Source organism: Oreochromis aureus, linkage group 3 (assembly GCF_013358895.1).
Source record: "Oreochromis aureus strain Israel breed Guangdong linkage group 3, ZZ_aureus, whole genome shotgun sequence".
In the NCBI taxonomy this organism is placed as follows: Eukaryota; Metazoa; Chordata; class Actinopteri; order Cichliformes; family Cichlidae; genus Oreochromis; species Oreochromis aureus.
This window is the reverse complement of record NC_052944.1, coordinates 107,393,955-107,421,426: the sequence shown is the minus strand read 5'-3', so window position 1 is coordinate 107,421,426 and position 27,472 is coordinate 107,393,955. Positions and strand designations below refer to the sequence as shown.

At 42.3% G+C, this 27,472-nt stretch overlaps 1 protein-coding gene across 2 annotated transcripts; it reads left to right on the top strand.

Moving 5' to 3' along the window:
* The first annotated feature begins 2,313 nt into the window (after nt 1-2,313).
* On the top strand, nt 2,314-12,243 carry LOC120437852. 2 transcript variants are annotated; one of them, XM_039608414.1, is made up of 7 exons: nt 2,314-2,599; nt 10,359-10,400; nt 10,510-10,776; nt 10,853-11,095; nt 11,192-11,834; nt 11,989-12,018; nt 12,102-12,243. In XM_039608414.1, exons 1-5 carry the CDS (start codon nt 2,545-2,547, stop codon nt 11,371-11,373), a joined length of 789 nt encoding a protein of 262 aa, XP_039464348.1. In that variant the 5' UTR covers nt 2,314-2,544; the 3' UTR covers nt 11,374-11,834; nt 11,989-12,018; nt 12,102-12,243. The 2 variants fall into 2 exon arrangements, with proteins under 2 accessions (XP_039464348.1, XP_039464347.1); XM_039608413.1 differs by having other exon boundaries at nt 11,989-12,243.
* The last annotated feature ends 15,229 nt before the right edge of the window (nt 12,244-27,472 follow it).

The window sequence follows — 27,472 nt, the reverse complement described above, 5'->3', positions numbered from 1 at the left end:
TTAAATATTGTAAAACAGTATAATTCTGCGTAGGTAGAGCAGAAATTAAAGCAAAGGGTAGCTCTCCTGTGGGGTCAGCAACAGTATTTTTTTCGTGCTGAAATTGTCCAGGAAAAGGCTCCAATAGCAGCTATGAGGTCGCCCAACTCATCGCAAGACATGGCAAGCCTTTTTCAGATGGAGACCTCATAAAACACGGCCTCGTTTAAGTCACCGAAATAATGTGCCCGGAAAAAGTGCAGGACTTCAACAACGTCAGCATGTCCAGAAATCCAGTTGTGCGACGCACTGAAGACTGTCAGCCAACATTAAACTGCAACTGTCTGATAAAACTGTGCTTTTGATTTTTACTCCATCGCATGCGATGAGAGCACTGATGCCACAGACACCGCACAGCTGCTATTTATTTTTTTTGCGGGGAGTGGACGAGAGCACGAGCACTTTAGGTGAGTAAAAATATATTCCACAGTACCCGCGTGTGAATATGCAGGTACACATGCTTCAAATATCAATAATGCGCATCAATTCTGTCACTGCCCTGCTTTTGCGCACCACTTTCTTATATGCGTTTTTCTTGTTAACACACAGAGTACACACCGCTGTGCACAGCGCACGCACACGCAAAGTCAGCTGATCTCATCTGATGCAGATCTGCTCCTTGATCAAGTGACATTTGTCCGGATTTTTGGCACGAGTGGCGTACGATCAGCACCGCGGCTGGATGGCCCGATTTACATACCCAGCGCAGTTGATACTCACCAGAATAATTTACTAAAATTATATGGACTCATGTTATCAAGTCCAGTTCAGTCTGTTAATGTTGACGTTAATAGATGTGTTGCTAAGCCTAATAACTTAAATAACAAACTTGAAATTTACCCGTCCTATTTTCCCCTTTATTGTTTTTTCTCTGTAATTTAAATCTAAAATCTAAGAAGAAATCTGAGGCTGCTGTTCTGAGAATGAGCTACCAAAGCTTTTTCTGAATAAATCAATAAAGATCCATTTATGGAAAACTGTGATGAAGGCAGTTTTGTCTTTAATCATATTCAACAATATAACACATGTGACCACTTTTAAATGATTTTTCTAACTTTAATACACTAAAGTTAAAGTTATATACCTAATTTCTAGTAAGTGGCCCAGCCCCTCCTATATTTTTATGTATGTGGCCCTCAGTGAAAAAAGTTTGGACACCCCTGGTCTACAGTTACTTTTAGTACCATTGATGTTAAGTTGGACTCTTTTTCTCCAATTGATCTTTCTGAGTTAACTTCAATAATTACTTCCTCCAAACCATCAACGTGTCTTTTAGACCCCATTCCTACAAAACTGCTCAAAGAAGTCCTGCCATTAATTAATGCTCCAATCTTAAATATGATCAACCTATCTCTAATATTCAGCTATGTACCACAGGCCTTCAAGGTGGCTGTAGTTAAACCTTTACTCAAAAAGCATCTCTAGACCCAGCTGTCTTAGCTAATTATAGGCCAATCTCCAACCTTCCTTTCATATCAAACATCCTTGAAAGAGTAGTTGTCAAACAGCTAACAGATCATCTGCAGAGGAATGGCTTATTTGAAGAGTTTCAATCAGGTTTCAGAGCTCATCACAGCACAGAAACAGAAATGATATATGAGAATGTAGAGGTGAACAAAATGAGTCACTAACATCATCACTCACCTCTGTGTTGTTTCCTTTCTCAGTAACCTGTGTCTATTTATGTTGTGGTGCTTCCTCCTTTTCTTCTTTACAGAGCAGGGTCACTTATTAGATGTTTCAGATGTGTTTCTATGTCTTTTGATATCCAACATTTCAAAACAAAATGACATTAGAATTGGTGAGCTTGCAATGTTACAGCTTTTCCTCAGCTGCTCTTTTCTTTTAGCATTTAATGGATGAAGACAAATATGGATGTATTTCATAAATTATGTAAACAAATATTTATCTATCTATGAAATATGAGCAGAACCTTAGGATGGAGCTGATGCTGCTGATCACAAACAGAAACGAGACAGAGTTCACTGCTGCTATATTTTTTCACTGTTAGCAAGTTAATAATGTCTTCTTCAACCTGAGCCAATCACATCACTGGAAATGTGGAGGCAAATTTCTGCAAGGAAACAGCAAGAGTGAAGCTTGTGAAGGTGACCGCCAACCTCTACTGATCTGCTTGTACAGGCTGCAGCTGCTTGTGCAGCCGTGCATTGGATAAATGGTTAACAAAATCGATGGATGTATAGATAGAAATGCTATTAGCATTTCTCAAAGGGTTGGTGTTAAACTGGAAAGATTAACACGATTTAAAATAACTGAGCAAGATATGAAAAGGCTGGCACCCTGAAAAAAAAAGAAAAAGTCCAAAGGTGAGGTAGAGAGTAGTGGGTAACAGGCTGAAGGGGACTGCAGAAACTTTAACTGTCAGGTTAAGTATTATTTCCCATATGACGAGGGCGGGGAGTTCAGCCAGTGAAACACTTCATGTGTTAAACTTGTTAAAGGGGAAGTGATGAAGCTGAAGGCGTCTCGCTGCTGCTCAGACTGATGTTCACTCGTCATCCAGACACGATGAAGACTCCGTGTGTCTCTCTGCTCCTCGGTGAGTCAAACTCAGAGCTGCTGCTCATTTATTCATCAGCATTAAACTGAATGGAAGCTCTGCTACACACAGCCGGGAATGTGGGAAACTGTGATGCAGGACAGACACAGACACTAAATCCACACTGTGAAATCTAATTAGCTCCTAGAACAAAAAAAAATAATAAACTTGTTGCCTCAAAAAAACAGAGTAAAGCTTAGGATGATTATATTAGGACAACTTATTCATTAAGTGTACAGTTCTAAGAATAACTTGATGACTGTGTAACACTGATTGTTCACCCACTGACAAACATGTCAAGTTCTGCTACATTAAAGAACAACTTGTAGTAACTTATATTAATATAACACTGTATGCAAATGTGATTCAAAAAGAATAATTAACAACACTTCTTGTAATGGTGTTTAAATCAGCCCAACTTTTATTTTGAAATGTAAAACAACAGCCAACATCCTGGACACTGTTCTGCTGAACAACAACAGTTATACTGTCATCATTGTTACAATCTTACAATGAAACAACGTCTCAGATTTAATTATTTTTATTATTAGTTTATTATTATTAGTTTAGTCTTTCCACAAGTTTGTTTGTAGTTACATTACTTCTATAATCAAAATAAAATCTATTTATTGTTCAGTGTCCAGATCAAACAACACATTTGTTTTACATTCCAACACAGGAGCTGGAATGTTGTAATATTTTAAGGATGCTTGTTTCCAGTCCAGGCATCACTGCCTGAATGACTGTCATGGATCGAGCTGATCCAAATGTAAGTGCAGCAGAAAGTCTTTAACTTCCCTTCAGTACAGTGGCAGTGGATGTGGGCTGGAGATGCAATGACCTTCGACCTGCAGGTGACCATTTTCACTGACCACACCATCTGTGACAGAGGACTCATCTCTCCTGGTGTCCTGCAAGCAAACAATCATGTTTTAGAACAACAACTTATTTGCTTTATTAAAACATGTTTTTCTGCATTTGCTATAGAACAGACCTCAATTCAGACTCTCAATCTCAGGCTCCCTCCCCACCAGAGAGGTGACATTCACTGATAGCTCTGACCACCACCCGACACACAATCTTCTTCTTCCTAGCGGTTTATATCCCGCGACGCAGGGTCTGCTATCTTGCATGCCTTCCTCCACTTCTTCCTCCACTTCTTCCTATGGTGTAACATTCACAGCCTTCATATCATCCTTGATTCGGTCCATCCAGCGCTTTTTTGGTCTTCCTTGCGGCCTGTTTCCCTCCAGATCTAATTGCTGGGCTGTCTTTGCGATGGAATTTTTATCACTACGGACAACATGGCCGTACCATCGGAGCCTCGCCTCTCGCATCTTGTCTGTGATTGGTATCACTCCCCATTGTTTCCTGACATCATCGTTCCTCGCTCTGTCAAGTCGTGTGAGACCCAGAGGCCACCTCAGCATCTTCATCTCCATGGTGTGAAGAGCTTGTTCATGTTTGGTCGTCGCTGGCCAGCACTCTGAGCCGTAGAGTGCCACTGGGCGCACAATTGACTTATAGACTTTCGCCTTAAGATAGATTAGTATTCTCTTGTCAAATAAGACTCCACTCATCTGATGCCACTTCATCCACGCTGTGTTGACACGGAGTCTGGCGTCTGGTAGGGTTTCGCAGTCTGAGGTGACAAGGGACCCGAGGTACTTGAATTGGGCAACTTTAGTCAGCGGCTCGCCGTCGATAGTGATGGCACTGTTGGTCTGGGGGCCGCATTCAAGGTACTCAGTCTTCTTGATGTTCAGGCGCATGCCGTTTTCGGAGAGCCGGTCTTTCCATGCTTGTGTTTGGGTTTGCAGTGCTAGGCAGTTTTCTGTTTCTGATAGGCACACATCATCTGCATACAGGAGGCTCCATCAATGTGGTGATTGCAGATCAGCCGTCGCGGTGTCCATACAGAGAGTGAACAGCAGGGGCGAGAGGGCCGAGCCCTGGTGGACGCCAACGGTAATCGGGAAGGCTGGTGATGTTCCTGCTGAACATCGGACCTCGCTTGTGACATTACGGTAGAGCAGCTGAGTCCATTTCACATAAACTTACGGGGCACCATGAGTTCATAATGATCGCCAAATAAGCTTGTGGGGGACCGTGTCGAATGCCTTTTCCAGATCCAGGAAGACCATGTGCACTGTCTTGTTCTTTTCCCGGTGCTTTTCCATCAGCAAACGGGCCGCGTGTATGGCATCGATAGTTCCACAGCCCTTAACAAAGCCGCATTGATTCGGGGTGATTGTGACCAGTTGACGGATCCGATTTTCCAGGACATGTTCGAAGATCTTCATTGCATGGCAGAGTAGACGAATTGGTCGATAGTTGGTGCACTCTGTGACGTCTCCCTTGCCTTTCCAGATGGGCACTGTGATGCTCGATGTCCAAGCTCGGGGGGCTTTGTCTTCGACCGTGATATGGTTGAAGAGTGCCGCAAGGTATGTTGTACCGCGGTCGCCCATCATCTTCCAGATTTCAGCTGGCATGTCTTCCGGTCCTGTGCCTTTTCCGTTTTTCATTTTCTTCAACGCGTTTTGGACTTCGGCAGTGGCGATTGGTGTGACAGGCCCTGCAACTGGGTCCGCGGGTGGGATAGGTGGATGTGTAAATTCTTCATTGCTGATTCCAGCGAAATAATCTGACCAGCGCTGAAGGATGTCTCGGGGGTCTCACAGAACCTGCCCGTCGGCTCCCTTGATTTGGACAACATGGTTCGTATCAAAGTCCTGCTTCGTGCGGTGGCGGGCTTTGGCAAGTCGGTAGATGTTATTGGCCCCCTCTGGGGTTTGAAGCTGGTCATAAAGATCTTGGTAGTGTCGTCTTTTCGCGAAGGCCACTGCCCTCTTTGCTGCCGATTTCAGCGAGCGGTATCGGGTGAGATCTTCATGCGCTCGCGATCGCCACCAAGTCTTATATGCCAGCTTCTTCACTTTTATAGCTTTTTGTACCTCCTCATTCCACCACCAGACCTGTTTCTCAATGTATTTTCTGCCTGGTTTTGTTGAACCAACGGTGTCCTCCGCAATGTTGTGAATGCGCTCCGCCGCTTCTGTCCACATCTTCTCAGCAGGTTGGTCAGTGTTTACTGCAAGTGAGAGGAGCATAGTTGTCAGTTTCTCCTTGTGCTCCTTCGCCTTCCACCATTTGAATCGTTTTGGTCCTGTCCGGCATCTGGGCAGCTTTGGCTTGACAATCTTCGTATCCATGACGAGTAGACGGTGCTGGGGGGCCACGGATTCATATGGAATTACTTTGGTGTCCGTGACCTGTTTGAGGTCTCGCCGCCGAACCATCCAATAGTCGATCTGAGTTGCATGTCCGCCGCTGGTGTAGGTGGCTAGGTGCGATGGCCGCTTCTTAAAGAATGTGTTGGTAACGGCCAGATTGTGCGCCGCCGCAAAATCGAGGATACGTGACCACCCGACACACAATAATGTCATGAAAGCATATTTTTAAAAAGGGCTCTGCAAACATGGCCAATAACTTATTCTGATGATCTGCAGAATAATTTGGCCACAAAACAAATTTCACTGTTCAAAAACTTGCAGACTTCACTATATACAGTGCAGACAGTGTGGACCCTCTAAACTAAGTCTGTGGGATATGAGCGTTGAATAAATGCAGACCAAACTGTTGTTGATTGTATTTACTTACACAGCGTGTCTTGTAGGATTAACTGGAGTCATCAGCAACAGCACAGAGCAGTCACATCTCAGGTCTAATAACAGAAGACAGGAAACCAAAGCATAAAGGAAACAGCAAGTAAAACAGTTTGATCTAAAGTATGATTAAAGTTCAGATTAATATAAATGTGACAGTTACTAATATATTGTGGTAAGTAAACTGTAACCAACATAGTTCCCACTCAGCTGATGTCTTTCTGTCCAACAGCTCCTTTTCTAGACGTGTAAGAGTTTGATGTAATGTGAAAAGCTGCCACAAAGAATTAAAATAAATACAGAGGTTAAGAAGATGCAGTTCATATGTTATAAAAGTGGGTTGAAAACAAGCCCCGCCCCTAACAGCTGGGCTCTTATCTGGTATCTGCTCACGTTTCTGTTTCAAACAATCAACAGAAAACTTCACTGAGAGATTTTATATAATGTTTTTAAAGCTGTGGGTTAATTTTTGAGTTACATGAGCCCAGAGGCAGCAGCAACGCTAGGCTAACACTAGCTAGCTAGCAAGTTTATAAACCTGGTGCTAAACTGAGAGAAGGCACAAAAACAGTTTGAATAAGAGTAAACATTTACTCACTGAGTCAGTGTATCAGGTAAAGATCCACAGCAGTGACAACAATAATCTCTTGAGCTGAAGCTTCTCCAGGTTTGCTCAACATATTCCAGAAAAAGATGGCGGCACCATGAACACGCGGACTGATCTGTGAGAGCAGGAGGACGGTAGTGACGTGGCACTTTCAAACCATATAGTCTCAATTTCCAGCTTACTTAGTTTTTCTAATTTAAGACAACTCAAATAAACTGAGTTGATCAGCTCTTTAAATAAAAAGTACTGGTAACTTACCTAACCTGAGATCTAATAACAAACTGATGAAAACTGAGTTCAGTCTACTTAATGTTTACCGTCGTTTAAGAACAGTTTACAAAAACAATGCCATCAGGTCATGAATTTAAATAAAAACTTCGGACTTTAATACACATTAATAATTCTCCAGTACACCAGAGTGACTACACACTAATAATTATGGTTAAACAAGCAGGAAAAGCATTTTAAAATACTGATTTCAGTGGTCTGGGACACTGTGTACATGAAAAGGTGTAAAACACAACACCTGGTGATTAAACCATAAACTAGTTTCATTAAAAAACATCCCTTTGACTAAATTCACTAAATTCAGTGTGGCAGCCTGATTGTGCCACTGTTATGTATGTGATTGGTCTTTAAAACAAATGTCACCGTTTCACAGACAAGACTACAGCCTTCCTGGAGGTGATTTCCTTTAAGGAAAAATGAGAATATTAATGTAAATACATGAAAAAATATGTGAAAAAGTACAAACTCCTCAGGAAACAGCATCTCTGTATTACTGCTGCCTCTTTTCACGCACCTTTAAAACCATCTGTCTTGGGAGTGATGGGGGTCGGTACAGGTCTGTGTGTGGGTGGATTTTCAGTGCTGACTCTTCCATCCACCTTAAAGAGCACAGAGAGCAGGCCTGTTCTGAATATGATGCTGTCAGAGTTTTACCCCTGATACTGCTGGATAAACAGAAGCTCACTCAGGAACGAGCTCACACAGAGGTCAGGTTTTCACTCGCGAGAGGGAAGCAGTTGTCTCCAACCCACTTCAACTTGCTTTCCCACTGCTGGTTGTTTTTATTGTTTACACACATGAATATTCATAAAGCTTGTTGCTGTATTAACTAAGAGAAATTACTATATATGGTTACAAAGTGTAATTGTGCAAGCATGGTTATACAATGTGTGGTTATATGACGGGAGTGCAGCCCTCGCAGGATGTTGTCAGTAGAATCTGTTCTTCTCAAGGCTGCTTGTTCCCCTTATCGAGGTCGTGCATGTACTCATATGCGTGGGTTACATAGAGAGCAAACAGAAGCATTCTACCTTTTTAAATGGCAACACATACATGAAACCTAACCTATGCTAATCCTACTAACTACATGTGACTTCCTGCTGACTTCCACTCGACTGGAAACCAGTGAGAAAACAACCAAATATGTCCAAAGAAAAAACTTGAATGCTGATCATAAACCCTGGAGAACTGCTGCTCAAGACCACTTCAACCTCCCTCCGTGATACTTTGACCTTGGCCTCTAGTCTCCTTCTCCATGGAGGCCACTGCTGCTTGTAGCATCTCACTGATCTCTCCTGCTGTGGTGTAGATGAGCTGGTTGCAGTAGGTGTGGTCCTGCATTCACATCATCTAGTAGATCTTCTGAGGGTACTTCACGTAGTCTTGGTAACTGTGTGTGTGTGTGTGTGTGTGTGTGTGTGTGTGTGTGTGTGTGTGTGTGTGTGTGATACACACAAATATAGACAGAAACCCATCTGTTCTCTGATTGTTAAATTTGTGATTGACATGACATTGACCAAAGAGCTGAAAGGAAGAAAAACAAGCGAGGGAACTTGAGTGCAGAGTTTTACACGTAGTTTTTTGCTTTGTATCTATAAACAGACTTTTAACTAAAACATTGTAACTTGTGTACATTTTTTACACACACACACATTCTCATCTATGGACGCACAAACAGAGTTTTCAGATATTTTGGTTTACAAGGTTACCAAACACTACTAGGCAGTCTGAAGTAGTATTATACCTATACTTTTTTTGCCCTTTGGGGGCAAAAAAAGCATGTACAAACAAGCACACAAGCATGTACAAACGGACTTTGTACATGCTTGTGAGTTCAGAGGTCATATGTGTTTAATAGCGTTTTATTTAATAAAACCATTATGTGTTTTAATTAAGCTGTTTTAAAGGATTGTATAGGTCTCAGAGTTCTGTTATTTAGACATAGATGATTTAATTTAACTAGTTTAGGGGTATTTTGCTTTTCTTTAGTGCTTCGAACAGTCACAGGAGCAAATAGTTTTAAACAGAAAGTTTTTCCATCTTCTAAAAAACACATATTCCCACATAGCCACACTATCACTGTAACAACCCCCAATGTTCCTTTAATGCAGACAGTCCTATAATTATCTACTAGTCACAAACACACATAGATGATTTAACTGTTTTAGGAGCATTTTACTTTTCTTTAGCGCTCTGAAACACACAGGGGGTAATAGTTTCAAACAGAATACCACAAACAGCAGGCATTCCTTTAGAAATAAACAGGGATTCTTAACTCTGCAACAGTTAGACAGAGGGGGGTTACAGTTAGACCCCCTACAGTCAGCAGAAGAGGTCATCCTTATCAAGAGCATCCATAGTTTTCAATACAAACAGTGTCCTTTATCTTATCATGTCAGAGGTCAACTGAAACCAGGTCCAGCGGAGCCACCAAAGGTTTTTCACCTTTTAGCTTTCCATTACACTTTCTACTGACCAACCGATCCTCCAAACAGGTTTCACCTGTTGCTTACACCCCCACACCTTTATCTCTGCATCTCAGGGGCCAACTGAAACAAGCCCCACCTATATAAAAATGCCCTAATCAGGCACACTAACCCTTTACATCGACCCTTGAGAGCATAACACTTCGTTCATCAGCACGAGCATTTTACTTTTCTTTAGCGCTTTGAAACACACAGAGGCTAATAGTTTCAAACAGAGTGTCACAAATAACATGTATTCCTTTAGAAATAAACTGTGATACTTGTAAAAAAAACAAAAAACAAACACATATTCTTTCCTCATCACTAGCCATTTCACCATTTTATTTAAATATCTGAATTTTCGGAATGATGATCCAAGTGGGACACAGAGGCTGCTAGTTTTAACGCACCAGAATGCAAATGCAAAATTTTTTGCAAATTGCAAAAAAGTACAAGTATAATACTACTGTCTGATTTACAAATGCAAAATATTTATGAGCACAATTTGAACCAAACCCAAAATGCTGTTCTTCATGTGGGAACTCTTTCTGATCATTTGATGTAACAACATGGTTTATGTCCTTTCTGACATAAAGCCTGGTGATGTTGGACGTTAGTCACATCAGCTGACTGCAGGTTGGAAAATCTGATTTGGTTGTTGGTTTAGATCTGACAGGGTCTGGGTCCAGACTGTGATCTGCCTGTTTGTGACCTCTGACCTCCTGTTGCAGGTGTGTGTGTGCTGCTGCTGTCTGCACCGACTGTTTCTGCAGGTGAGTTGATGAAGTGAAAACAATCAGTGAGACTCCAACAAGAACACAAATACATTTACTTTGTGTGTGTGTGTGTGTGTGTGTGTGTGTGTGTGTGTGTGTCCTCCAGTGTCTCTGTCTGTCAGTCCAAACCTTCAGCAGTTCTTCAGAGGATCTTCTTCAGTGTATCTGAGTTGTGTTGATGATGGACAGACAGCTGATGGATGGACAGTGAAGAGGACCAGAGGAGGACTCACTGAGGGCTGTGGAGCAGCTGCTTCAGAGTTTAGTAGGATTAACAGTTCCTTCTGTGCTCTCGGTCTCTCCACTGGTGGAAGTTTCCTGTGTGTAAGCTCATCTGGAGAGCAGAGTGATGAAGTCTCCATCAGTGTCTCAGGTACAGACAGATGTTCCAGCTGTGTCTCTGTTTCTGTCTGTCTCTGTGTCACTCTGTTTGTGTCTCTGCTGGACAGGCAAAGGTGTGATCCTGGAGATTCCTGCACTTCCTGTCATGGCAGGAAGTGATGTCACTTTGTGCTGTACACCCAAAGAGGGAGAAAGACGAAAATCTTCCTTCTTCAGAGATAATGTTACACTTGGATCTGGACCTGAAGGAAAGTGGATTCTCTCTAAAGTCAACCGGTCTGATGAAGGTCTCTACTCGTGTTATACTGATATTCATCCACGTTCTCCTCAGAGCAGACTGAGGGTCAGAGGTCAGGACACTAACATCACTTCCTGTTTATAGATACAACCCAGCCTGGTGACCTGATAATGAACTGACTGAACCATCTTCATCATCTCTCCTGTAGATCCTCCTCCCACCACAACGTCTCCTCTTCTTCTCACTACTTTCCCTCCCTCCTCTTCCTCTCCACACTCTTGCTCCTCCCTTCCTCTTTATCTCCTGGTCCTCCCTGTAGTCCTGGTCCTGGTCCTGGTTGGAGGTGTGGTCCTGTGGAGGAAACAGAGAGGTATGTCTCACCTGGACTAACCAGGTAACCCCTTTAACCTGAGGCTCTCTGAGAGTGACAATCAGACTTCACTCCTGATGATTTGATGGCCTACTTCCTGTTTCTAACCGAGATGATGCTCAGAGCTGCCAGCTAAGCTCCACCCTCCATTAAGCTTCGCTCATCCTGGAGGTGAAGGTGTGTTCAGCTTTAGTTGACATTTATCTGGTTTCACATAGATGATGGTTCAGCTGGAGTCACATCTTCATCTGTCCAATCACAGAGCAGCAGATTCAAATGAAGGATTTCATGAAACTTTTCTGTCTGAGCTCAGAAATACTGAAGATCCTGTCCAAGTGATGATGTTTCCTAATGTTTAATGATGTTCAGTGAGTTGTTTCCTCCTGTGCTGATGTTTCTCTGTGTGATGTAGGAGGTGGGGGAGCAGACCTGTGGAGCTGTGGAGGTGACGGCTGTCTGAGACGGAGCGTCTGCCTCTGCTGTGAGTCTCCTTCATGTTTCATGTATTATCTGTGTTTCCACCACTGGAGGGCGCTGTGGGTTATTGATGTGTGGGAACAGTAACCAATCACTGCAGTCTGAATGCTTCTCTTTGGTCATGTGACCATTTGATCTCTGATCAGTGTGTTCTTCAGTTTCAGGCCTGTTTCTGCTGACTGCTGCAGGTGAGCTGATGTTCCTACACCTGTCTGTCCTCATCATGACCTCTGACCTTTGGTGACCTTTAGTGACCTCTGTCCTGTTGCAGGTGTGTGTGTGCTGCTGCTGTCTGCTCTGGTTGTTCCTGCAGGTGAGTTGAAGGTAACAGGAACTCTGAGGTGATGTAGGTGCTCTGTGGTCGCTGCTCCATCATCATGTCTAACAATCCTCGGTCAGCCTCTTCTTCTTCTTCTTCTTCTTCTTCTTCTTCTCTCCTTTATCTGACTGACTGTTTACAGCTGATAAATAAAGTTTCAGCTTCTGTTTAATTTTTCCTGCTTGAGCTGCTGTTTTATCATTGAACAGCTTTTTAACATTTATTTCTGACTGTAGGAGTTTTTTAATTCTTTTTTTATTGTAACAAATTTTTCAAAGTTTATGAAACTCTGAGGGGAATTCAGTCTCTTGGTGTGTCCACACTCACTCAAAGGTCCTCGAACACTAAGAAAAAACCTGGCTTCCACATGAGGAACTACAAAAGACCATAAAACCACAGTTCTAACAATGTAACCTTGGCCTGCAACACCCACAGGTTTGGGTCAGATCTGACACACAAACATGTACACCTGAGGGTCAAAGGTCAGAGCTGTAGATACTAGGCTGGCCTTCAGTGCAAATTTACTTACAGCAAGATGCCCAAGGCTCTGTGAGGTTATAACAGGCAGCTCTATGTCTACAGTATGAAGGATTCAAAGTACTTCATGATGTAATTTGAGTAATAAAGACCTTCTGACTCCTCTGTGTCCTCTTCTTTCAGCTCCTCCTCCCTGTGAGTCTGTGCTGAGGCTCTTCTGCCATCTAGTGGTTCTCTGTCTGTACTGCATCTCCACTGGTCTGCTGCTGTCCACCTGCTGCAGCAGGAAGACACCGAACAAACCGGCCGTCTCCATGGAGATGAGCCAGCATGATGGAGGAGGTCAGGGACTGGCTGAAGATGGTGATGATGTCACTGATGATGACACTGATGATGTCACCACTGAGCATGCCTTCTGAGCTGCAGACTGTGTGTCAGGGTATCAGCATCTGCATTATTTCTGTTTCTTGGTTCCTCTTTTGCTGTATTGGAGAAAAGTTCTAGTGTTGGTCAATGGTCACTTTATTGTCCTTAACGGGAAATTGGTTTGCAGTATGTCCGTACAGAAATATAAAAAAACAAACAAACAGACAACCAAACACATCACATACACACACAAGAATAATATAAGCCTGAGAAAACAACCTAGATTTTTCATCAAAAAAGTGCAATGGCAACAACACTTATGGTTTAGTGCTATTAACTATGATAATAGCAGTAGGTACATGCTCTAGGTATGTCTCTTTGTCTTCACTGCAGGGACTTTATAATGACGATCAAGCAGTTGAAAGTCATTAAAGAGAGGATGATCTGAACACAACAGGACAGAGGTTTCCTTCCTCAGCACCTGCCTGTTATTAAAGTCCACAAGCTGGACCTGAGACCTCCCTGAAACCTGACCAGCCACTTTAACCAGGTTGCTAATTCTGGTCTTATTATTCAAGGACATATTACTGTACCAAGCAATGATACAGAAGGTTAAAACAGATTCAATAAAACTTTTATAACAAAGAGTCATCACTTCAGATGAAACATTAAAACCTCTCAACCTCCTTAAAAACTACAGTCTTTGTTGAACCTTTTTCACTGTAGCAGCAAGATGTGGCTCAAAGGACAGAGTCTTATCAAGAACAAGCCCCAAATACTTATAACTGTCCACCAGTTCAATGGCTGCACCATTTACCACTGTTAGCACAGGATGGGGGGATGTCTTCCTGAAGTCAATAACCATGTCCTTGGTTTTCAAGGTGTTGATCATTAAGAAGGACCGATCACACCACGAAACAAACTCATCCACAACAGGCCCATGGGAATCCTCTTCACCATGAAGGAGGCTTACAATGACTGTGTCATCTGCATATTTAATGAAATGCCTGTTGGCCTGTGTACTGCGACAGTCATTACTGTACAAGATATACAGTAGAGGAGAGAGACAACAACCTTGTGGTGAGCCAGTAGAAGAGTGCAGCTGTTTGGAAAAACAGCCGTTTACTCTCACACACTGAGATCTGTCAGTTAAAAAGTCTAAAATCCAACCAACGAGATTAAAATCAAGTTTAAACTGGTTAAGAAGCTTATCAACTAGAAGATGTGGCTGGATAGTATTAAAAGCTGAAGAAAAATCAATAATTAAGAGCCGAGCATGAGCTTTGGCGCCATCAAGATGGCAATAAGTTCAACAGAGTGACCACTGCATCATCAACACCTCTACGAGGCCTGTATGCAAATTGTATTGAGTCTATAAGCTTCTCTACTTACTGCAGGATTTCCTTCCTGACAAGTTTCTCAAAGGACTTCATCACTAAGGATGTTAAAGCGACCGGCCTAAAATCATTTAATGATGTAGGTTTTGTGGTCTCAGCAACTGGAGAAATAATTGATTTTTTCCATACCTCTGGAACCTTCTGTTGCTGAAGAGATACAAGAAAGATGTAATAAAAAATACTGCATAATTGCTCAGAGCATGTTCTAAGCACCTGGCCACATATATTATCAGAACCTGGACTTTTATTAGTCTTACTCATTTTAAAAAGATTTTCCACCCTTCTTTCATCAGAGAACAAGGCTGCGGGGGGCTCTGCTGCTCTGCTGCTTTAATTATCATTAAATCTCAAATAAAATCTATTCAGCTCATTGGCTAACTGAGAGTCTGAACTAAAGCCAGAGAGACTTATCTTATTACAGTCACTGTAACAGTGACCAGTCATGTTTGCTGTCAGTATGTCTTAGTTAGGTTTGAGTTTATCACATGTGGAGATTCAGAAATTCTTTTATTGCTGCCATATAACCTGCATTATTATAATTGCATTAATAACATATTTTACAGCATTTAATATTTCTTACAGGGTTCATATTGCATTGAAGATGTTTGTCATCACGTTGACCTTTTTATTTACAGGCTTAGTTATGATCATTTTATACACATTGCATATCTGTGCTGATTTGGAGTTGATGTTGTTGGGTCTGTTCCCACAAACCCCGCTAATTCTAGAGACTTATTCATCATGAATGAAAACAAGACAGTCAGCGATCGATCGATTACTTGCGCAAGGGAGGCCTCGTCTATGTCCAGCATGGAAGTGACCCCGATGAGGGCCTCCTCTCGCTGGCTTTTATTGACAAACTTCAAACAATAGTTTACAAAACACCTCCCTCGCAACCCCTTTGGTTACAAAGACAAGGCACTGTATGTATATGCATGCAGGTGTGTGTGTGTGTGTGTCCTCCTGCTGACCAAAGGGTCGTAAACGCAGGAAGCTTACATCAAAAGTAGATCTTCCAGATAGGATGTATCTGACAGCCCCTCATCCAGAAACTCACGAGTCTGGGGAGGGGGACAGTGGAATTGTTTTCATCCCACAGTTAAACTATATAGAGATGGATGGCAAGCATAAAAATGACAAACATTTAACAATTCACTCTAACAGATGTTTCATCCAAAAGGGTCTTAAGTTTCATTGTAGAACATAGAAGGTTGACTGCATGCATGCTTACAATACACATAAATCTAGTGACAGGCCTGAGCGCAGGCCCAAGTGTCTTCTGCTTCTTTTTGTAACCTGTTGCCCTTTAGTCTACTTGGTGACTGATGACCAGAGTTAGTGACCAGCCTCAGAGACCCTGGGGGCTTGAAGTTTATTGCCTTATTTGGAAGGTGTTAAAGATAAGAGAAGTTATATGTCTGTGTCTAGCCATTAGAGATGTACAAGATGTACCATTGTCTGTAAACAATGACTGTACACAATGTATTTTTGACCTGTAATTGACGCATGTGGGGGTGTGATCCTCAGTGCTATAAAACCAGCATCCAGTGTATTTTTGTTAGAAGACATATGCACTCAGAAAAATAAAGGTGCCAACTGGAACCAAAAGTGGTTCTTTAGACTGATGCCATAGAACAGGGGTAGGCAACCTTTCTGATGGCGAGTGCCATTTAAAATTTCCTCAGAAGTCAGTGTGCCATATGATTGCATTAGCAATAAATTTAATAACGCTCTATATTAACAGTTACACACTATATAGAACCACTTTATAGAATTATATTTGTTTGCAGATGTTGGCAGCTATCAGCGAATAGTCATCAGCTATTTTGAAACAAACAAAAAAAAGACACTTTTTATCCATAACAAGAACTCCATAACAGCAAATACAGAAAATACAAATGCTATTTATGGTCTCCTCACAACAATGATAAGAAAAATAAACTGGGCCAATATGGCATGTTTGTTAATACAGAGACACACATGTTAATGTGATCTCTGGTCTCACACTCAGAGACACAGGTCTCAGAGTGTCCAGCATTCAGACGGCTACCCGAGGACACTCATGTGAGAGAAAATCTGCTCACACAGATATGTAGAGCCAAATACTGTCAATAAGGCCTCTGCAATGTTCTGAAGACAGTCAAACTTGTCAGGTAGTGATGTCCAGCAGGTGAAAATGCAAATTCCAGCTATTTCGATGTTATATGTATGATTTCTATACATTTTATGTCAGATAAAAAATTTGGTTGTAAGCTTCAGATAATTATTTAATAACACCCAGACATTTTAAACGAGAATAAGAAAATATTTCTTTGTGCCCCCCTTTACCTGTTAATGCCCTACCTGGCCGATGGCAACACTTTGCTAGACTCGCCCCTGCACAGTTACCAGCTGTCAGCTACTTAGAAAAGGATCCTGGTGTTATTTGTCTCTCAGAAACAGTTCATAACTTCCCTTCAACTCATTCATGTCACCTAAAAGGTAAACCTGTTTCTCCATCACCTGTTCAGCTCTGATGATTCAGTAAGGACATCTGCTGGTTTCATCTGCATGTTTCCCTCTCACCAGATATACAAACCATCATGACCAGCAGCTTTACAGCTGTGGCTCCAGCAAACATCAGCTGATACTAGAAAGAAATATTAAATAAATTCTAACAACAGCTGATCAAGCTTAAACGTGCTGCTGTTGTTTAGCGCGACATCCGCTGGTTTCCTCTTTCTGGCGCAAAGTGGGCGATAAACAAACAAGAGAGAAAAGCCGATCAGCTGATCATTGATCGTTTCATGATTGAGCAGAGGAGGGGAGAATGAGAGAAGAAGAAACAGCTGACAGCGTAACGACAGAATAACTCCAGCTTTGTGTCTTTTTTCATTCTAGCTGAAGTCCGGGACAAACTGTGTTCCTTTTCACCTCAATACGAAACGCGTAATATTTTCTCTGAATACGAGACGATTCCGTCTTTTTACAGGCAACTCTACTAACTAACCTTATGAATAAAATAAAGTTCACTATGGTATCACTAACATCAAAGCACCCACCAGCTGTATAGAAACTCCGTCATGCTAGCTAGCACGCAGTACGAGTTATTGTAACTGACTGTAAAAAGTCAGCACAACGAAAATAAACTCCACCTAAACTTGGTTTATATCTGACCCAGATAGACTGCAGCTCATAACTTCTTACCTGAAGTTCAGTTCACCTGAGACTTGGACCGGCGGCTGCCTCGGGTCGTTCCTCCTACTGCCTCCCCTTTCTCTCATCCACCTGCTGGCCTCCACCACTTGCTAATTTTACTGAATCTGAGGAAGCTTCGCCATAGCCACCACCAAACAACTGAGTTATTTGTACACACCGACCAGCATCTGGCCAATCCACCACCTTTCATTGTTTATACGGTTACAAAGGAAAAAAAAGTCACCCCGGCCACCGAGCAAAAGCCCGATGGCCAGTCCAGCATTGGTCGTGCCATCAGTTAACCCTTCGCGTGCCAACTGTGGCACGCGTGCCTAGGGTTGCCGACCCCTGCCATAGAAGAACCTTTTTTGGTGCCACAAAGAACCTTTCAAACAATGGTTCTTTGAAGAACCTTTAAAGGTTCTTTGAAGAACCTTTAAAGGTTCCCCAAAGAACCATCAAGAAATGGTTCTTTGGGGCACCTTTAATGGTTTTTCAAAGAACCTTTTTAAAAATGGTTCTTTAAAGAACCATTTTTAAAAAGGTCCTTCAAATGGTTCTTTATAAAACCATTTTAAAGAACCTTTTTTGAAATGGTTCTTTAAAGAACCATTTCAAATCTTTCAAAATAAAATGTATCATAAATTGAATTTAAGTAGGGTAAAAAATAATACTGAGCACAGCATAGACATATATTAATGGTTTATTGCCATTTAGCAGTATACCAAAAGACAAAAAGGCACCACATCACTACTAATACATGTCACATATTAGTCATTTAAACAGTAATAACATTTTTACTATAGTATACTATAAACTAGAAAGCGAAAATTTCAGAAGAAATTTTATGTGTGCCTATGCCGCTGCTAATCACTGTAGTTTGCCATTCATACGGCTACAGAGAGCAAAATTCAGAAGAGCAGCCATTGTCCACCATGAACTATGGTAAAAACAAACACCGCTCACGCTTCACAGATGACAGCTTACAGTTTTGTGTAAAGATGAAGTTACTTAGTTACAGCGCCCGATTTGCAGACGCTGTGCACACAGGTTCATTAGCAGAAGTCCCATTGTACCACGGCAGACCCGACAATGTTTGCATGAACACACTTTGAAGCATTACATTATAGACCACTTTTCACACATGCATTCACTTTTTGTTTTTTGTTATTTTTACACAGTGTTCTGAATTATGAACAGTGGTCTACAGCCAATCCTGTGTATTATTATACAAACTTTGGTTGTGAGATTCAGATAACTATTTAATAAAAGCTAAATATTTTATATGAGAGTAAGAAAGAAAAGTATATCTTTGTGTCCACCTTTCTCTGTTAATGCCCTAGCTCCCCCCTAAAAGCTTTGCTAGATCCGCCCCTGCACAGTTACCAGCTGTCAGCTACACAAAAGAAGGAGCTTGGTCTTTGTCTCTCAGAAACAACTCATAACTTCCTTCAACTCATTCATGTCACCTAAAGTGTAAACCTGTTTCTCCATCACCAGTTCAGCTCTGATGATTCAGTAAGGTCATCTCCTGATTTCATCTTCATGCTCCAGCAAACATCAGCTGATACTAGAAATTAAAATCAAAAGAATTCTAACAACAGCTGATCAAGCTTAAACGTGCTGCTGTTGTTTAGCGCGATAAATAAGAGCGAACAGCCGATCATTGATCAGTTTCATGATTGACGTTTCAACACTCGATAGAATGACAGGGGAGGCTTCGTAACGACAGAACAAATCATAATGTTTTCTCTGAATGTGGGACGATTCCGTTTGTACTGCATGGCAACTCTATGAACTAACCCTAATGAATAAAATAAAGTCCAACGTCAGTAACTTAGTGCGCACACAGCTGTATATAAACTCCCGTGGCATTACGATTGTAAAAGGTCAACGAAAATAAATTACACCTAAACTCGGTTTATATCTGACCCAAATAGAGTGCAGTTCATAACTTGTTACCTGAAATTCAGTTCACCTCACGCTCCTGCCTTCGGTTTCCACCATCAACGGCCCATATAAACATGAAAAATAAGTCCAGCTAAAACACATACTGTCGGCGAGCGACCGGTGCTGACACGACTTTCACCCGGCTCAATATAAGCCAAGCCTGGGTGCTTTTTCAAAGGCGGGTCGCTATCGGCGCGAGCTAACTATGCTACCGGCGCTAGCTAGCTAGCCAGCTATCAGCAACACATAAGAGAACTGCTGCTAAATAAACTACACCTAAACTCGGTTTATATCTGACCCAAATAGAGTGCGCGACCGGTGCTGACACGACTTTCACCCGGCTCAATATAAGCCAAGCCTGGGTGCTTTTTCACGAAGGGTCGCTATCGGCGCGAGCTAACTATGCTACCGGCGCTAGCTAGCCAGCCAGCTATCAGCAACACATAAGAGAACTGCTGCTAAATAAACTACACCTAAACTCGGTTTATATCTGACCCAAATAGAGTGCGCGACCGGTGCTGACACGACTTTCACCCGGCTCAATATAAGCCAAGCCTGGGTGCTTTTTCACGAAGGGTCGCTAGCAGCGCCGAGCTAACTATGCTACCGGCGCTAGCTAGCTAGCCAGCTATCAGCAACACGTAAGAGAACTGCTGCTAAATAAACTACACCTAAACTCGGTTTATATCTGAACCAAATAGACTGCAGGTCATAACTTCTTACCTGAAATTCAGTTCACCTCACGCTCCTGCCTTCGCTTTCCTGATCCACGATTGACCTCCGCGTTAGCAAACACACGGTCGATCTGCGGTCATGGCATGTCCTTTCTGTCATACACCGGTGGATAGCTGCCCACTGTTGTAGCTCCGCATTATAGCACCACCAAACAACTCAGTTATTTTTTCCACATCCAGCTGTAACTCCGATTCTGTGCGAGCATTTGCGAGAGACCGGGAGGTGAAAGGAGAGAGAGTCCCTCGCTGTCCATTTGCAGCCAAGTCGCGGCAGCTAGGTAGCCGGCTAGCTGTCAGGCAGGACCGAGGTCGTCAGAGCATTGTCGCTAATATGGGATGTCTTGATAAAACAAGCAGATATTTGAAGTTTACACACCTACATTCTCGCCTGAAAATATCTTAAAAGTTTATTTTGTGACCTAGAAACACTAATAAAAGACATATAAAACGAAGTGGTGGCCGCCATTGTTCAACTTGGCAGAGGTGTGCTATGAATTGTGGGATATTGAGTTTTCACCAAGCATTACCGTAACTTTTGAATGATTTGCACAACCTTAAAAATTCCAATGGCTCCTGAAAGCAGCGACGCTGTGCGCACCGTTGAAATTGTCATCATTACGGTAATCCAAATAAGGGTAGACAGGCTGTACCACTCCCGGCATACCACTAGAGAGCGCCAACACACCACAAATGAAGTCTGTTTATTTGGCGCCAAAAGATGAGTTGGCCTAAATTTGCACTAAAATATTAATATTTAAAAACTATAAAAGTCATGAACACCAAAAGTCATGACATTATAGTCCAGCTCCAGCCGCACAAAATGATCTAACATATGTAACCCTAATGTCAAAACTGTTCGGCAGAGGAGCGCGGGAAAATTTTCACTAAAATATTAATATTTCAAAACTATAAAATTCATAAACACCAAAAGTCATAGCACACCATTCCAGATCCGGCGGCACAAAATGAGGTAACATATATGAAGCTTGTCTGAAAACTGCGGGTGAGTGAGTTTAAGCTGCAAAATTTCAGGCGAAACTGGAGAATAATAATAATAACTAGAAAGCGAAAATTTCAGAAGAAATTTTATGTGTGCCTATGCGCTGCTAATCACTGTAGTTTGCCATTCATACGGCTACAGAGAGCAAAACTCAAAAGAGCAGCCATTCTCCACCATGAACTATGGTAAAACAAACACCGCTCACGCTTCACAGATGACAGCTTACAGTTTTGTGTAAAGATGAAGTTACTTCCATACAGCGCCGATTTGCAGATGCTGTGCACACAGGTTCATGAGCAGAAGTCCCATTGTACCACGGCAGACCCGACAATTTTGCATGAACACGCTTTGAAGCATTACATTATGGACCACTTTTCACACATGGTTGGTTTACCCACACAGCCGGCTGTGCATTCACTTTTGTTTTTGTTATTTTTACACAGTGTTCTGAATGATTAACAATGGTCTACAGCCAATCTTGTGTATTATTATACAAACTGTGGTTGTAAGATGCAGATAACTATTTAATAAAAAGCTAAATATTTTATATGAGAGTAAGAAAGAAAAGTATATCTTTGTGTCCCCTTTCCCTGTTAATGCCCTACCTGGCCCCTGGCAAAAGCTTTGCTAGATCCGCCCCTGCACAGTTACCAGCTGTCAGCTACACAAAAACAGGAGCTTGGTCTTTATTTGTCTGTCAGAAACAGTTCATAACTTCCTTCAACTCATTCATGTCACCTAAAGGGTAAACCTGTTTCTCCATCACCAGTTCAGCTCTGATGATTCAGTAAGGACATCTCCTGGTTTGGACCAGCCGCTTCTACAGCTGTGCCCCAGCAAACATCAGCTGATACTAAGATAAGATAAGATAACCTTTATTAGTCCCACATGTGGGAAATTTGTTTTGTCACAGCAGGAAGTGGACAGTGCAAAAGTTATGAAGCAAAAATTAGAATAAAATAAAATAAGAATAAATACAGTACACAACTGTACAGAATAGAATAAAATAAAATACTATATACAGTAGAATAAAATAGAATAAAATATACAATAAGATAAAAATAGAATACAAATGCTATATACAACTGAGTAAAAAATACAACGATGCCAGGAAGATTATTGCACTTAGTGTTATTGCACATGTGTGTGTTTGATCAGTTAAAGTCTTTGTTGTGGAGTCTGACAGCAGTGGGGAGGAAAGACCTGCGAAATCTCTCCATCCCACACCATGGGTGCCGCAGTCTCCCACTGAAGGAGCTGCTAGAAATTAAAATCAAATGAATTCTAACAACAGCTGATCAAGCTTAAACGTGCTGCTGTGTTTAGCGCGATAAACAAGAGCGACAAGCCGATCGTTGATCAGTTTCATGATTGAAGTTGCAACAGGCGAGAGAATGACAGGGGAGGCTGTCATAAAGTTCAACATCGGTAACTTAGCACGCACACAGCTGTATACAAACTCCGTCGTGCTAGCTTGCACGCAGTACGAGTTATTGTAAGTGACTGAAAAAGTCAGCACAACGAAAATAAACTACACCTAAACTCGGTTTATATCTGACCCAAATAGAGTGCAGGTCATAACTTCTTACCTGAAATTCAGTTCACCTCACGCTCCTGCCTTTGCTTTCCCTGATCCACGATTGACCTCCACGTTAGCAAACACCGGTTGATCGGCGGTAGCCTCACCGCCTTGTATGTCTCGTTCGCGGCATGTCCTTTCTGTCACACACCGGTGGATAGCTGCCCTCTGTTGTAGCTCCACCACCAAACAACTCAGTTATTTTTTCCACATCGACCAGCATCATCGGCCCATATAAACGAAAAATAAGTCCAGCTAAGACACAGACCCTTGCGAGCGATCCGGCGATGAAACAAATTTTAGCCACCTCACTATCAGCCAAGCCTGGGTGGTTTTTCACGAAGGGTCGCTAGCGGGGCTAGCTAGCTAAGCTAGCGGCGCTAGCTAGCTAGCCGGCTATCAGCAACACGTAAGAGAACTGTTGCTAAATAAACTACACCTAAACTCGGTTTATATCTGACCCAAATAGAGTGCAGGTCATAACTTCTTACCTGAAATTCAGTTCACCTCACGCTCCTGCCCTCGCTTTCCCTGATCCACGATTGACCTCCGCGTTAGCAAACACCGGTCGATCGGCGATCGCCCCCCGCCTGGATGTCTCGTTCGCGGCATGTCCTTTCTGTCATACACCGGTGGATAGCTGCCCACTGTTGTAGCTCCGCATTATAGCACCACCAAACAACTCAGTTATTTTTTCCACATCCAGCTGTAACTCCGATTCTGTGCGAGCATTTGCGAGAGACCGGGGAGGTGAAACGAGAGAGTCCCCTCGCTGTCCATTTGCAGCCAAGTGCAGCAGCTAGCTAGGTAGCCGGCTAGCTGTCAGGCAGGACCGACGTCGTGTGAGCACTGTCGCTAATATGGGATGTCTTGATAAAACAAGCAGATATTTGAAGTTTACACACCTACATTCTCGCCTGAAAATATCTTAAAAGTTTATTTTGTGACCTAGAAACACTAATAAAAGACATATAAAACGAAGTGGTGGCCGCCATTGTTTAACTCGGCAGAGGTGTGCTATGAATTGTGGGATATGGAGTTTTCCACCAAGCATAGAAGCCATTGTGTTTACCGTAACTATTCAATGGTTCGCGCAACCTTAAAACCTCCAATGGTTCCTGAAAGCAGCGAGGCTGTGCACGCCATTGATATTGTCATCATTACGGTATCCAAATAAGGGTAGACAGGCTGTACCACTCCCGGCATACCACTAGAGAGAGCCAACACACCACAAATGAAGTTTGAAATTTGTTTCAATGGGACCAAAAGATGGCGCCAACACACCACAAATGAAGTCTGTTTATTTGGCGCCAAAAGATGAATTGGCCTAAATTTGCACTAAAATATTAATATTTAAAAACTATAAAAGTCATGAACACCAAAAGTCATGACATAATAGTCCAGCTCCAGCCGCACAAAATGATCTAACATATGTAACCCTAATGTCAAAACTGTTCGGCAGAGGAGGGCGGGAAAATTTTCACTAAAATATTAATATTTAAAAACTATAAAATTCATAAACACCAAAAGTCATAGCACACCATTCCAGATCTGGCCGCACAAAATGAGGTAACATATATGAAGCTTGTCTCAAAACTGCGGGCGAGTTTAAGCTGCAAAATTTCAGGCGGAAACTGGAGAATAATAATAATAATAATAATAATAAATCCGACGAATAGTAATATGTGTGCCTCTTGGCATAGGCACACATAATAACTAGAAAGCGAAAATTTCAGAAGAAATTTTATGTGTGCCTATGCCGCTGCTAATCACTGTAGTTGCCATTCATACGGCTACAGACAGCAAAACTCAGAAGAGCAGCCATTCTCCACCATGAACTATGGTAAAAACAAACACCGCTCACGCTTCACAGATGACAGCTTACAGTTTTGTGTAAAGATGAAGTTACTTCGTACAGCGCCGATTTGCAGACGCTGTGCACACAGGTTCATGAGCAGAAGTCCCATTGTACCACAGCAGACCCGACAATGTTTGCATGAACACGCTTTGAAGCATTACATTATAGACCACTTTTCACACATGCATTCACTTTTTGTTTTTTGTTATTTCTACACAGTGTTCTGAATGATGAACAATGGTCTACAGCCAATCTTGTGTATTATTATACAAACTTTGGTTGTAAGATTCAGATAAGCATTTAATAAATGCTAAATATTTTATATGAGAGTAAGAAAGAAAAGTATATCTTTATGTCCACCTTTCTCTGTTAATGCCCTACCTGGCCCCTGACAAAAGCTTTGCTAGATCCGCCCCTGCACAGTTACCAGCTGTCAGCTACACAAAAAAAAGGAGCTTGGTGTTTACAGGGAGTACAGAATTATTAGGCAAATGAGTACTTTGTCCACATCATCCTCTTCATGCATGTTGTCTTACTCCAAGCTGTATAGGCTCGAAAGCCGCCTACCAATTAAGCATATTAGGTGATGTGCATCTCTGTAATGAGAAGGGGTGTGGTCTAATGACATCAACACCCTATATCAGGTGTGCATAATTATTAGGCAACCTCCTTTCCTTTGGCAAAATGGGTCAAAAGAAGGACTTGACAGGCTCAGAAAAGTCAAAAATAGTGAGATATCTTGCAGAGGGATGCAGCAGTCTTAAAATTGCAAAGCTTCTGAAGCGTGATCATCGAACAATCAAGCGTTTCATTCAAAATAGTCAACAGGGTCGCAAGAAGCGTGTGGAAAAACCAAGGCGCAAAATAACTGCCCATGAACTGAGAAAAGTCAAGCGTGCAGCTGCCAAGATGCCACTTGCCACCAGTTTGGCCATATTTCAGAGCTGCAACATCACTGGGTGCCCAAAAGCACAAGGTGTGCAATACTCAGAGACATGGCCAAGGTAAGAAAGGCTGAAAGACGACCACCACTGAACAAGACACACAAGCTGAAACGTCAAGACTGGGCCTAGAAATATCTCAAGACTGATTTTTCTAAGGTTTTATGGACTGATGAAATGAGAGTGAGTCTTGATGGGCCAGATGGATGGGCCCGTGGCTGGACTGGTAAAGGGCAGAGAGCTCCAGTCCCACTCAGGCGCCAGCAAGGTGGAGGTGGAGTACTGGTTTTGGGCTGGTATCATCAAAGGTGAGCTTGTGGGGCCTTTTCGGGTTGAGGATGGCGTCAAGCTCAACTCCCAGTCCTACTGCAAGTTTCTGGAAGACACCTTCTTCAAGCAGTGGTACAGGAAAAAGTCTGCATCCTTCAAGAAAACATGATTTTCATGCAGGACAATGCTCCATCACACGCGTCCAAGTACTCCACAGCGTGGCTGGCAAGAAAGGGTTTAAAAGAAGAAAAACTAATGACATGGCCTCCTTGCTCACCTGATCTGAACCCCATTGAGAACCTGTGGTCCATCATCAAATGTGAGATTTACAAGGAGGAAAACAGTACACCTCTCTGAACAGTGTCTGGGAGGCTGTGGTTGCTGCTGCACGCAATGTTGATGGTGAACAGATCAAAACACTGACAGAATCCATGGATGGCAGGCTTTTGAGTGTCCTTGCAAAGAAAGGTGGCTATATTGGTCGCTGATTTGTTTTTGTTTTGTTTTGAATGTCAGAAATGTATATTTGTGAATGTGGAGATGTTATATTGGTTTCACTGGTAAAATAAATAATTGAAATGGGTATATATTTGTTTTTGTTAAGTTGCCTAATAATTATGCACAGTAATAGTCACCTGCACACACAGATATCCCCTAAAATAGCTAAAACTAAACACAAACTAAAAACTACTTCCAAAAACATTCAGCTTTGATATTAATGTGTTTTTGGGTTCATTGAGAACATGGTTGTTGTTCAATAATAAAATTATTCCTCAAAAATACAACTTGCCTAATAATTCTGCACTCCTGTATGAGAGTAAGAAAGAAAAGTATATCTTTGTGTCCACCTTTCTCTGTTAATGCCCTACCTGGCCCCTGGCAAAAGCTTTGCTAGATCCGCCCCTGCACAGTTACCAGCTGTCAGCTAAATAAAAAAGGAGCTTGGTGTTTATTTCTCTCAGAAACAGTTCATAACTTCCTTCAACTCATTCATGTCACCTAAAAAAGGTAAACCTGTTTCTCCATCACCAGTTCAGCTCTGATGATTCAGTAAGGTCATCTCCTGGTTTCGACCAGCCTCTTCTACAGCTGTGGCTCCAGCAAACATCAGCTGATACTAGAAATTAAAATCAAATGAATTCTAACAACAGCTGATCAAGCTTAAACGCGTGCTGCTGTTGTTTAGCGCGATAAACAAACAAGAGAAAAAGCCGATCATTGATCAGTTTCATGACTGAAGTTTGAACAGGCGAGAGAATGACAGGGAGGCTGTCATAAACTCCATCGTGCTAGCTACCACGCAGTACGAGTTATTATAACTGATTGTAAAAGTCAGCACAACGAAAATAAACTACACCTAAACTCGGTTTATATCTGACCCAAATAGAGTGCAGGTCATAACTTCTTACCTGAAATTCAGTTCACCTCACGCTCCGACCGGCAGCCGCCTGCTTCTCCTGCCTTCGGTTTCCCTGATCCACGATCTACCACCGGTCGATCGGCGGTCGCCTCGCCGCCTCGTTCCCGCATGTTCTTTCTGACACACACGGTGGATAGCTGCCCTCGGTTGTAGC